The sequence below is a fragment of the Malurus melanocephalus genome, unplaced genomic scaffold (genome assembly GCF_030028575.1).
Source record: "Malurus melanocephalus ecotype Western Australia unplaced genomic scaffold, MMel_1.1 scaffold_356, whole genome shotgun sequence".
NCBI classification, from domain to species: domain Eukaryota; kingdom Metazoa; phylum Chordata; class Aves; order Passeriformes; family Maluridae; genus Malurus; species Malurus melanocephalus.
Window position 1 is genome coordinate 178,842 of NW_026623588.1, and position 12,789 is coordinate 191,630.

The following is a 12,789-nucleotide window of genomic DNA, read 5'->3' on the forward strand; positions in this document are numbered from 1 at the left end:
CTGATTTACTAAGGGGGATTGACCAGAATAACCCCTGCAGCACGAGCCATTTGGCAATATTTCATGCTAGAAATGCTCATTCTGGCCATTCTCTCCCACACTGAGCATGAGGGCTGTGGGAGTCGAGCAGCAATGGCCAACATCCTGCAGGTTATGGGATAAAAAGGGGCAGCTGAGATGAAGTTACCAGCAYGGCTCAGAACCTGTTGTGTCCCTCAGTGTGGTGACAATCTGCTGTGCAAAAGGGGCCCTTAGCCCCAGCCAGGAAGTGTCATTGCAAAATTCCCTGGGGGAAAGGGCTGCRGGGAAACCACTGACTCGGTGACATGCAAATATTTAATAAGGAGGCACTGAGTTCAACAGCTGTGGGCTGAAATCATCTGCATGGTCAATAAAGGCACAACATTTCCTGTCAGTTTTCTGACTGATAAAATACGCTTCAATACAATCTGCATTAAGTATCTTGGAATAGCTCATGTGGGCAAAAATCTTGACACTTTTCGCTTCTTGCCTCAGCTCAGCATGAAAGCCACACACAAGATGTTGGCATCTCCCAGCGTGGAAATTCTGCTTTTTGGCCAGTCTTCGTATCCATAGAAAAGAGCWATTCAGAAAAACTCAAGGAAGCTCATCCAGAGATTTACAGCCCTGCGTCTGGCTTGGTTTGGTAGCAGAGCAGCAGAGGATGGCTGGCTGGCACAGAGCTCTGGTAGCCACATCCAGGCCACCCTGCCCCAGGGCTGTGCCGTTCCCGTTCCCTCCTGCCAGCACCCAGCTGCTTGCTGGCCCGCCTGCAGCCTGAGCAAGCAGAGCCAGTGTAGACACGAGGGTGTTTCCCCTTAATCATCCAGCCTTGGTCCTKCGAGCGAGGGATGGGCGAAGGAGGCCAAAGTATGAATGTGAAAACTGAAACCATACGACGTTTGGATCCGTGCTCAGTTTAAAGCAAGCAAAGTGATGGGGGAGATAGGGATGAGAACTGCTTGCAGCTTCTCTCTAAATCTGCTCCTCCTGCCCAGGTCTGACACTGGGAACATCTGCTTCAGCCACTAAAGGAGCCACCACAGCATCACAAGCAGCTGCTCCGTGGGAGCCACGGCGGTGAGGACCCTCTCCTGCACAGACCCCAGCAGTCCAGCCTTTGGCTACAGCGTGGGCACACCCAGCCATGGACAGGAGCTGCCCTCGGGGATCCAGAGGAATGTGACCCCACAARCTCCACACCAGCAGCACAGCTCCAGCATGGCTCCTGCCTCTGCTGCCAGAGTTGAGGCACATATAACAGCAGGAAATGTCTGGAGCTGATTCCTGGAGCCATGAGAGCTCAGCGGTGCCTGTCGTGCTCTGGACTTTGGCTCATGGCAAGGTGAATTTATAAGCTTGGGATGGCTTTTGCAAGCAGCAGCCAAAGGGAAGGCAGCAGGGACAAGCCTTGGAGCCAGGAACACCTGGGTTGTAGCTTGGGCAAGACATGAGATGTCTCAGGCCATTGCTGATGCCTCCATGGCCCCAGTCCATGCACTGGGACTCGSTGAACTTGACACAGCTGGGACAGCCTCTGGCAAGAAACACAGAGATGTCCAGAGTGCAGGTTTCACAAAAAGGGAATGCTGTGCAGATAGGGCTTCCTGCAGAGCACAGTGCTAGGGACACAGCTCCTTGCCTGGAGCTGGAGATAGGGAGAAGTGAGAGCCCTTCAACCCTTCCACCCACAGCTCCCCCATTTGGGAGCTGAGATCTTCACATACCACAGAGACATTAACCAGGCAACAGATGTTTTTAAAAGCAGAGCAGATGTGACCCAAAGCAGGTTTGTCTTGTAGCCACAGCCAGAAAGGCTGGACTGAAACCATGGAGGAGCCCGTCAGCCTCTGTGCTCCCACCTCCTGCTCTGCATCGAGTCCTCACCTGGGCTGTGGTTTCCCAGGGGTGACAAGCAGGGTGCAAGGGGCATCAGAGCCACGCCAGGGCTTCCAGGCAGCAAAGGAAACCAGGGGAGCTGCAAAGAGGGAAGTGAGCACTGTGAGAGGTTTGGRATTGCACAAGACAACTCTTGTGTGTGCTGGTGAGGAGCAGGATGTGAGCAGGTGTTGGGGAGCACACGCAGCACCACAGCACTCACTTATCATGAGTTTGGAAGTGTGCTGTGGGATGGGTTTGGCTCCTCACAGCTCAGGGGATGATGTGTTTGGCACAGCTGCCTSGGTGTACCTAGGGCTCCCACGGCAGGGAAAATTCCTTCCCCAGCAGTTACATCTGCTGGCTCAAAAAATCATTACCAAACATTAGAAAGGGACACCTTTCTCAATCCTGGGTGCTCCTCCACCTGTTCCTTCTTTTCATCAGTCCTTGAGAACAGCAGGTGACGCCCACTGGCACTGTCTGCAAGGACAGAACGACTGCAGGGGACTGAGTGTGCAGGCTGGAAGCAGCAAGAGGGGGCATGGGAGTGATTTATGGTGTCAGAAAAGMCACAAATTGGGAAGAATCATAATGGAATGGGAAAATCAGCTGAATTTCAAGGGAGAGGCAGGAAGCCGATTTCATTGCCCTGCAATTGTCAGTCCCAAGCAAGAGCCATTTGGAGCAGCAACTGCACACTGGCCTGGGTACCAAAAGCCAGAAAAAAACCCACAAATCACTGCTCAAAAGCCACCAACTGMCAGAGAAGAGCTGGACCTTGGACCTGCAGTGACTGTCAACTGGAGGAGGAAYGCAAACACAGATTACAGCCCATGTCTGTGGCCAGGAAGAAAGGGAATGTGTCCCAACAAAATCATCCCTCATGGGTGCATGAGGACGAGGAGGGACACATCCCCTACCAGTGCCAAGGCCAGCAGTCAAGTTAATCATCAAACACACAGCAATGCTCTGTACTCCAGCACTCTCCATTCATCATCCCATTTTCTCATTGCAGTGCCTCATGAGATTAATAAACAAACAACTAAATCAATACAGTCATCTCAATCCCTGCAGGCCACAGGCTGTGAACAACACAACTTCTGCCTGAAAGAAGTATCCGTGTGGAAGAGATGCTCCCAGGGGAGAAATCCAGCACCCCAGCTCCCAGCTGTCCAAAAATTAACACTCACACAGGGGGATGGCTGAGCCATGCCCTGGGAAACAGTTACTGAGTGGGTCCTCCCCTCCTACAGCTTCCTCATCATCTCCTCAAGCATTGCCAGATAGCCTGACCCTCCCCAAACCCAGGCACTGAAGGAGTATTTTCATTCTTCATGACAGGCTGGGAGCTAATCTGAGTTTATTGACTCGACAAGGGGGCTGCTCTGCAAACATCAGTGCCTGATGGGGCTGATGGCCTCGGGCTCTTCAGTCCTGTCTGCGGGGAACCTCACCAGAATCTCTCTGCAGCAGAGGCGTGTGTATGAGAATGAAAGTAAATTAGGTCTGAACGAGATTAACAGGGATTTAATTGAACTATGTGAACTGGAACTCCAGTCACGAGCTACTTATTAGCCCGTCTCAAGGGATTGTGCTGCTGGCACTGGGGGAGCACAAGGATGCATTGTGAGAGTGGGACAGCTCCAGGGGACAGCCAGGCCACAGGAGATGAGCCTGGCCAGAGAGGCAGACTGCTTGAACATGATTTAAAACTGAGGAAAGAACTCCCAACTCCCAGCCATGTTTCTTCAGAGCTGAGGCATCTCCTGCTGAGGGACAGGAACTTCCTGACACACATTGGCAGAGGAAATCCAGCCCTCAGCCAGCTCCTGGCTTTGGRTGGCAGAGCAAGGTGTGGCTGCAGAGGTGCTGCCTACTGGCAGGTACCTGGAGACAGACCTTTGAAAACCTCCCCTTCAATAAAATTGACTTAATGAGGTCTYCAGCTCCCTTTGGGATGTTAATTACAAAACAGCCTGGAGAAAAGTGCTTGGGAATTAAAGGAGTCGCCACACTAATCCTTCTCTCTGTTTTGTTTTTCTGGTGAGAGAACCAGCAGACRCTTGCCAGAGCTTGGCTACCAKGAACCAAYAAACACTTGCCAGAGCTTGGCTACCATGCCAGTCTCACTGCAGCCAAGAAGAGCAACCAGACAGCCCCACGCTCCAGCCATGCAAACCTAAGCTCYAGCCACACACAGAGGGGCTCCTGAAAATCGCTGCTACCAGCCTGCTGAATCCCCATCTAATCCCCTGCTTGCATTATTAACAAATGATGCCTTTAYTATGGCTACCTTCATGGGGGCTCTTGGAACCCAAAACCTCCCATGGGAAGCAAACTGGTTTTAGTCACTGGGTGGTTTCCTCCTTCCTTCCAGGAAGGTGCAGCTGTGTTGGGAGATAGTTTGCCACTTCCAAGTCAGACACAGATACAGATGCATACATGCCTGACAGTATTAACTAACCAATTTCTCACAGATTAAAGGATCTGAAAGGATTTCCCTCAATGGATCATTTTAATGAATAGGTTATTTATGTTCCTGTGTTCCTATAGTCTGGGAGTTCTGGCACTTTTTCACAGTGTGTGTGAGGGAATAGGCAACACGACTTTAAACACAGATTTCTTTTTAAACAAAGATTCTGACAGGATTTATTACACATTTCAAGAGAAACTAATATACATGGGTTATTGGTAATCTCTACATACTCTAAGTTCAGCAAACAAGAGCAYTCAAATAGGAATTCAAATGTCAGGAACAGACTGGGGAATTTATTTTCATCCCTCTTCCCCCCAACAAAACCATACCCCAATATCCATGATTTCTACTGAGCAATGAGTGAGCCTGCCTACAAACAGCTGGATGTAGACATTGATGTAGTAGCTGCTATTTCAGGTAACAGCCACACAATGCCCACTGCTAACTGGTTCTGAGCTGTGGAAGTGACTCTGTATTTTGGATAACRTGTGTGCTGTGATTCCATTACAGCATTAACCCCCTGCTTTAGGTAACCTGCASAAAGCTGGAATTTACAGGAAACCATCCTCACATATTAAAATGGAAAAAGTGATCTGCAGTACCTACTCAGGGCTTTTCTTTGCCGTGCAGATCAGAGACAGAGCACAGATYCATGATGGAAACTGATGGCACAACACTGTTCTTTGTTATTTGYGTGGGAACTTCTTATAGTATTTCTTTGTACTGAAGAACTTAAAGAAATTTTAGARTGCTTATGTCTCCTGTGCTTTGTTCTGTCCTTCTGGTATTGCCTTCAAGTAGCTAAAAAAAATTAAAAGAAGCAGAATTCAAAGCAGAACTCCAAGMTGGATTTTAAGAAGTGCAACTTGGTGTCAGCATTCTGGCTAAGGGAAGCAGAGAGCCTGGAGCAGGGAAGTCAGAGTCACATTGGTACTAGAATCCATCTGTCACCCTGTCAGCATCTKKGGGACCAGGATCAGGACCRTAGTCACCTCCTGGCACCGMGTCCAGGGCAGGAGTGAGCAGAGAACRTGGCTATTCTCAGCACTGATGGTTTCTGTAAATGTGTTGTTCACCTCCTGTTAAAGCACACACACCTGGGCTCACAAGGCATTTGTGACTCGAGGATGGGACTCCGTGTATGCAAAGAGGATCACAGACTTGCAGCTCTGCCAGAGAGAACCCTTCCTTCAAAGCCACTCTGAACCCTGGGTGCGCCTCAGAGAGCAGGTTCTCCTCCCATTGACTCACTCCTGATCAAACAAACCAAGATCTGAGCTGGCATCAGGAAGCTCCAGCTGCCCTACAGAGACTCCGTGGCTACGTCACCACCTATCTCCTTCCAGTCCTGTCTAGCCATATTTAAATCCAACACTGGATTATCCCTGGGCCTGGAGAGCCAGAGCCTGAAGGAACACAGTGTCTGTGTCTCCTGCCATGCAGTCATGATACACAGCCAGCCTGCCACCCCATGGATCTTAAAATACCRCATCTCCTCAGGCTGAGAACATATTCACCCTCAGGAAGAATTCAGCCAGAGGAGATGGAGCAGACTGTGGCAGGGAAGGCTGGGAGGGAATTTGCAAGTGCAATGAAGCCCAGCTGTGTTGAAAGAGGGCCCATGGTCAGGGATCAGCCTGTTGGCAGGAGGGTTATCCATGGCACTGCCAGGCAGTGCTGGCACTGCACCACCACTGCACCATGCCCATGCTCCCATCTCAGCAACTCTTTTCCAAATGCAGTGCTTGGTGTTCCCAAGTTTCCAACAACAACTTCACAAGCACAGGCATTACATTCTGCACCTTCTAGAGCCAAATTGTTTCCTGATTCTTGCAGTCATTGCAATCCCCACCACAGCCTCAGCTCCCTGAACTGTACCTGCTTTCAAAGGTGGGAACAGAAAGGAAGAGTACATGGGTGGGGAGCAAGAGGCAGTGACGCTGGGGAAATGAAAGCTTTCATCTCCAGTAGTCTGGAATCTGGTGAGTTATTACCTTAAGAATTAAAGAATATGACAAAGGCATTATGATTAAGCCATAAAATGCAGCTATGTACTTCAGACTAGATGACAACAGAGATGAATACAAAGCTGTGCAGTGTGTTATTCTTGATCCATTTGATCCCTCTGCCTTCAAAAWACACAACACAAACTGGTATCCAAAGCAGCAAACCCATGCTCCACTTTCCACAAGGRCTTTACTACAAGTCCCAACCAGCATGGAGGAGCCAGGACAACAGCCCTCCCTACCCACCAGAACTGGAAGAAGTCACTTTAACGGTGACTGACACATTAATCATGTCAAATGAAGTCCTGGATATGTGAAATTCTCTTTGCTTGTAAGAAATCTATGGCAGAACCCCAACCCTTACACTCCTCTCAGTTTCTTCTCCCTTGCCCCTGAAAARTAAAACATGGCAATGCCGGAAAACCATGAACAGAGTTAGTTGCCTTTGATGTTGTCTCTGAGGAAGCATGATTATGGTGGTTATTTGGTCTTTGGAGGCTCATCAGTCACACCTCTATCGCTTCTTTTTGGTTTCCTTCTTGGGTTTCTTGCTTATCTGTGGAGCAGTTGCCTTTGGCTTCTTCACAGTCTCTGAATTCTTAGGCTCAAAACTGTCCGAGTCCTACAAGAATCAATTAAGAAATAGTCAGTAACTATTTTTTTACCATTTGCTGACAGGTTGCTTTGGGGATTTGAGTACAAGCCAGAAGAAACAAGTGTTGGTTATCTCTGCTAGAACACATTGATGTCAAACTGAGGCCACATCTAATGAGACTTGAGCAGCAGCATCTCTACTCCTTCTGCACGTGTTTTTTGATGAGTGTGAATTTCTGCACAGAAACAGCTTGTTATCAGAGATGCCATTAAAAGCTTAAGTATCCAAAACAGGCTTTGGAGAAGAAAAACTTTGAAGGCGAGAAGAACATCAACAGTAAATGAAAACTATTTGAATTAGGAAAAGATAACATATAATCACCAGGGTGCATGGAAACAGTCAGCAGGCACTTCTGCCAAACATTAATCACTATCATGTGCAAGACAAAAAATATTCCCCAAAGCAGCAGTAAGAATATAAAGTTCAGAGCCTCTAAACCAAGCCCAGTATCCAGGGTGGGAATTGCAGGCAAAGCTTTCTTCACCTGGACTAACAAAATACTAAGATGTGATGCTTGTTTCCTTCAGAGAAGATGAGAGATAATATTGCAGCCATGGGAAATAAAATCTAGTTATCCTGTGAAAACACAAGGGAACAGCGCCAGTCTCCTCTGAGAAAGCACACACATGCAGATTGCCTCCTTTCATTAAATGCATTTGAGTATAAATATTGCTTTAGCATCTTGGGTTCTCTCAGCCTGAGTGTGCCAACTGGAAAAGGACACACAAAAAATGGCTGAGCCAGACGTGAGAGTTTCAAGCTTCCAAGCCAGTGCTCCAGATAATGGAGGGGGAGGCAGCATCYGACAGTATCCTTTTAATCAAAGAACTCAGTTCAAACATCTCTCAAGTTACTGGGCTATTACATCTCACATCTGTGTGGCTTTCCAAGGAAGGAGACTTGGCTGGCTTTCCAAAGGCTGTGATCAGTGCACAGGGAGCTGGCAGGCTCCAGGGAGCTGGTTATTACTCAGGGATGCAGAGTGCTGCTGCCATAAYGTGAACACTGCTGCCTTCTAATGTCCAAACCAAGGCAGACTTCAAAGTCTGAGGCCTCCAAGACAGAGAAGTTCCTCAATATCCTACCTAGACTCAAGCATCCTTCCCMAGATTTGGAGGAGTAGCCTGCTGGTTTCTAGCCTTGCAAACCAGTTATATCAACAGCACATCACGAGGATATACATGGAGAAAATAAAAAATAGAGTATGCAAACATCAARGCTTACAAATGTAAGAAGTAGAAGGTCCTTGAGCTTTATAATTTTAATTGGAGGCTGGTCTCTGGTTTCCCACTCCAAACCAAAGCTTTCACTCTCTTCAGCTTTCAAGAATGCAGTTACTTGGTATTTCTCAGAAATTTATTGGGGAAACCATGGACTCTGACAGATGGGTGCAGGAAGTTGCAGAATAACAGTGCAAAGGTTGGACTCKATCATCTTGGAGGTCTTTTCCAACCTTAACAGTTCTTAGACTTGCAATGCCACCATRTTGTGTCCAGCAACTGCCTGTTCATTTCCTTGCTGGGACCTGCAGCTCCTGTGGCAGGATGAGCAGGAGGGAGCATGACCCACGGCAGGACAGCATCACTTCACACCAGCAGTTAAAGCTGGAAAAATTGGGTCATGAACTTTATCCTCCAGTCTGTACCTCATCCTGAGGCATTCCCTTCCCCCAATAGCCTGAAAATTTCCATGGCCTGGGATGCTTCCTCTGCACAGGASGGAGCAAACATGCCAATAAAGAATCTGAAAACAGAACTCCCCATGCTGAGTTGTTACTGAAAATATACCTTATGCCTTCAGACATCTGTGTCAAAGCACCAAAATTGCAGCCTGATCACCAGCACTGAAATACCTGTCCCCACCAGCAAGGACACTTTTTTATGCGAAAAGCCAGGCAGGTGCAGGACATCCCTCATTCTAGAGGAACAGCTCACCTCAACCTTTCCCTTTCACCTTCTCCTATGCCAACTGCATCAAAGGACCCTTGGGATCTGGACAGGATGTCAGTCCTGAAAACTGTTTTCCTCACCTTTAGGATAYAGTAGAAATTTCACCTGCATCTTGCTTCCAAAAATCACACACAAACTAGAGCCCAGAGTAATTTCTTGAAAGGCAGGTCCTGCAAAGGGGATGCCCTGCCTGGCAATTAATGAAGCAAATCAGCAGCAGGATGACGATATGGGTTGGGACAAAACCTTCCATTGCAGCCAGGAACAGCACATGCATTTAGCACCTTGTCAGTGCTTCAGGTTGCTTTTTTCACTTATATTCAGAAAGACCCTGGCTCAGGTATTTGTTCCTGACTTTCCTATCTGGTGGTAAATCACAAGACAAAAGCTGGGGGTGGGAGAGCCAGAGGGACGGAAAGAGAACAAGCAATGAAACTGTCATCAATCCCAGGGGCAGYTGTGTCTCCATTAGCTACTCAACATTCCCTCCCACCCTGTTTTCTCTGTCTCTGCCCATCTGTATCAATATTAAAGAGCAGCACTCACTGTCTTGTGGGACTTTGACACGGGCAGGATTATGGCGAGCACACAGATCAGCTGGAAAATGGCTCCAAAGAAGAGTCCATAGCGTAGCACATTCTCCATGAATGTGGGCTCAGGRATTTCAGGTGGGGAGAAATCCAACTCTGCAGCCATTGTCAGTGCACCCTTCTCCTCTACTGCTCTCAAGAAGGCTGGTTACTGCAAGGGGGAAAATACAGAGCAATTTTTTGCATCATCCTTTCTGGCATTCGCTTCGTGTTATCCAAAAATGACAGACTGCCCCCAACAACATACAGGAAAATGAAAGCTGTGTTTAATTTGGATGTTTATCTTTTGTCACCTTCCTACAAAAACAGTCCTCAACTGCTGGTGTTAGGCTATTATTTGTGGGTGAGGAGCAGACAAACGAAATATGAACCATGTTCATGAAACAATAAGGGAGAAGTTTAATAATCAAGAATACATTTCTTCCCGGAGTTGATCATACATGGAAGGTTATTACTGTTAATTTTTACTTATATTATCTATGTGGTCACAGCCTTGTTGCTTTAGATGCTGTACAAACCCAGCTACTTTAACCACACAGAAGTAGGTCTGTTGAAGACAGAGGAATGAGTTATGTGTATAAATTTAAGTGTGGCTTTAGTGGCTGGTTGCACTAAAACAGTCACACAGGTAGTTTGTGGCAGAGTTAAATATTCATCTCCTGGGTCCCAAGCATCTCAGCCATGAGACCATCTCTTCTTCCTGCCTTCACCTTTTGCTAATGGAATTGTCAATTCATTCTATGAATGAGTAATGGCTTTTTATAATGAGGGAGAGCTCTCCTGCCAGAATTGCTGGAGTAAGCCTCAGAAAGTCCCCAAAGGGAAATCCAATTAGTCTGAGATGCCATCACACTCAGCTGTGATTACTGCCCTACTCGGTTTTCCTGACCTGGATGATCCCGGTGTGCATTCCCTGGATCAGCACTGCTCACTGATAGGTACAATTCTCTGTACCACTAAAGCTTGGCTGGCAGCTGTTCGCATGCTGAGTTTGCCTCCTAGAAATCATCTCCAAAGCAGGCTCTGCATTTCTCAGCCTGGGAGGAGATTGTTACCATCTGCAGATGTGTCCCAGTCCAGAAGGATGGCAAACTTGGGGTGTAATTCCAGCAAAGTTATAGCTGATAAATTTGAGAATCAATAACTCAATACCATTGCATGTAAAAGGCAAATATCACCTGGTGACATACTGAAAAGAGTGGTATACAAATTACAAGACATAATTATTTTGTTTTCATTCAGCTGAAGWGAATGTTATTTTGAAGTTTAAGACATTTCCAACTGCACAGACTGCCAAYCACTGGAACAGTGAGACTGTGGAATCCCTGCCACTGGTGATTCAGAAGAGCATACCAGATAAGCACTGGCCTGGGATGGGGTGTGGACATWAATAATTCTGCCTTTGAACCAGGAGATAAGAATAGGTGACCTCTTGAGATCCTGTCCAGGTCTGTTCTTCAGTGAAAGAAAATGTTTCAAATTCTGATTAAAATGCAGTCAGCAAGGGCTGTGTGGGACTTGACTTGTACATGGAGCCACAACACATGCTGGCCCACTCAGGCTCAGTCAGTCCCACAGGCTGCACAGTGTTGTGAACCAAGCCCACACATGTGGCTCATCCTTTCAAAACACCCCCTCTSCCAACCCACTAAGGCAGCAGCTCCTAAGCAAGAAACACAATCACCTCTGAGTTGCATTTATCTAATCTGGATATCTTTTGAAAACATTATTGTTGACTGTCCCTATCCTCAAACAATGCAGGGAGGGATGTTCCTTCATTCCTCACCTGGAGTTTTCTCAGGACAAATTCCTGCAGATAATCCTGATTCACACGCCTGAAACACAACACAGAGATAAAGCAGGAAACAGATACAATGAACACAAAAACCCTCCATCTTCATCTTCTACAACTCTCCCCTCCTTTCCCTTTTCTAGCTCACCTCCCTTGAGGACATTAGTAATTCTCTAACAAATCCAGGTGATGTGACCAGCACCAAGAGCTCTTTTGCAGGCTGGCAGCATTTGAAGCAGTATCAAATATTCTGATACATGGTCAGAGGAGACCTGGCATYGTGCTCCAACTAATTACAGCAGTGTTCTTGCTTGCAMAGGCAACCCACACTCAGACCATTGKTTTTACTGCCGTCAGTGGAGYTGAACTCTCAGCAAAAYTCCTCCATTYCAAAAAACTCCAGTGGTTCACACAATGCCCAAAGCCTCTGCCTCCYAAGCCAGCAGGTCCTTGGATGATAGAGCCTTCCTTCCTGTTCCCAAGAAGCTCAGTTTCACCACCTATTCCTCGCATAACATCTCCTCCACAGGTTGTCAACTGTGCCTTTTTCCTCAGATCACCTTACCATGGCTACACTTAAAACAGTTCTGAAATTGCATTTAAAGATCAATACTCCTATGACAGATCCTGAGAGGAAGATGCTTTTGATCCCTCCAGCTTATTCATGTGGTCAATATCCAGTGAATAAGCTGGAGGAGTGGGAAGATCCCTCCTCTCCCCAGGGAACCATCCAGGGGCTCCTCGGGGCTGCAGCTCCTGCTTTGCTCAGTGACAGCACTGCAGAGGATSTGAGTGCTCCCCATGGCTCAGGACCAGGCCCTGTGATAAATAATCAATSTATTTCCAGGGTCAGGGCCATGCACCAGCCAGGACAGACTCCAACCTTTCTTCTTGCTGTGCTGCRTTTCCCAGCTGACATCTTCAACACGCGACACTGTATAAATAATTAGCATAGAACAAAGCCTATGCTAATTATTTATACAGAACATGTCAAGTAATATATATTAACTTCTTCTTGGGGTAGAAATACAGCGCAATGAAAGATTCCGTCAAAGGACAGGGCAAAAAAGCTCAGGTTGGCATTTTCAAATGGCTTAGCAGGTGTGGGGATGGAGCCTGGGCAATTCCTGCTGGCTATTCCTATCCGCACCGCTGAATCCATGGCCATCAGCGCGGCCGAGGAGCCCAGCTRYGGGATAAGGGGCTGTGCAGCCGTGYCCGGGCTGTGGGAGAAGCAGCTATTCAGCTCCAGAGCGGCGACAGCGGCGTCCTCCTCCCTCCATCCCTCCCGTCCCAGCTCCCGCGGTGCCGCCCGGCCGCGGCAGGACCAGCGAGGCTTCCCGGGCTCTGCTCCCGCCTCCCGGGGCGATGCTGAAGCCGCCGCTGCCCCTCGCCAGCGTTCCCCGCCCGCAGAACCCC

At 47.9% G+C, this 12,789-nt stretch overlaps 1 protein-coding gene across 1 annotated transcript; it reads right to left on the reverse strand.

Moving 5' to 3' along the window:
• Positions 1-6,070: 6,070 nt before the first annotated feature.
• Positions 6,071-12,731, reverse strand: MANBAL (mannosidase beta like). Its single transcript, XM_057378396.1, has 4 exons — positions 12,234-12,731; positions 11,365-11,413; positions 9,535-9,729; positions 6,071-7,006 (listed from the first exon to the last, which is right to left on the reverse strand). Exons 3-4 carry the CDS (start codon positions 9,682-9,684, stop codon positions 6,899-6,901), a joined length of 258 nt encoding a protein of 85 aa, XP_057234379.1. The 5' UTR covers positions 9,685-9,729; positions 11,365-11,413; positions 12,234-12,731; the 3' UTR covers positions 6,071-6,898.
• Positions 12,732-12,789: the final 58 nt, after the last annotated feature.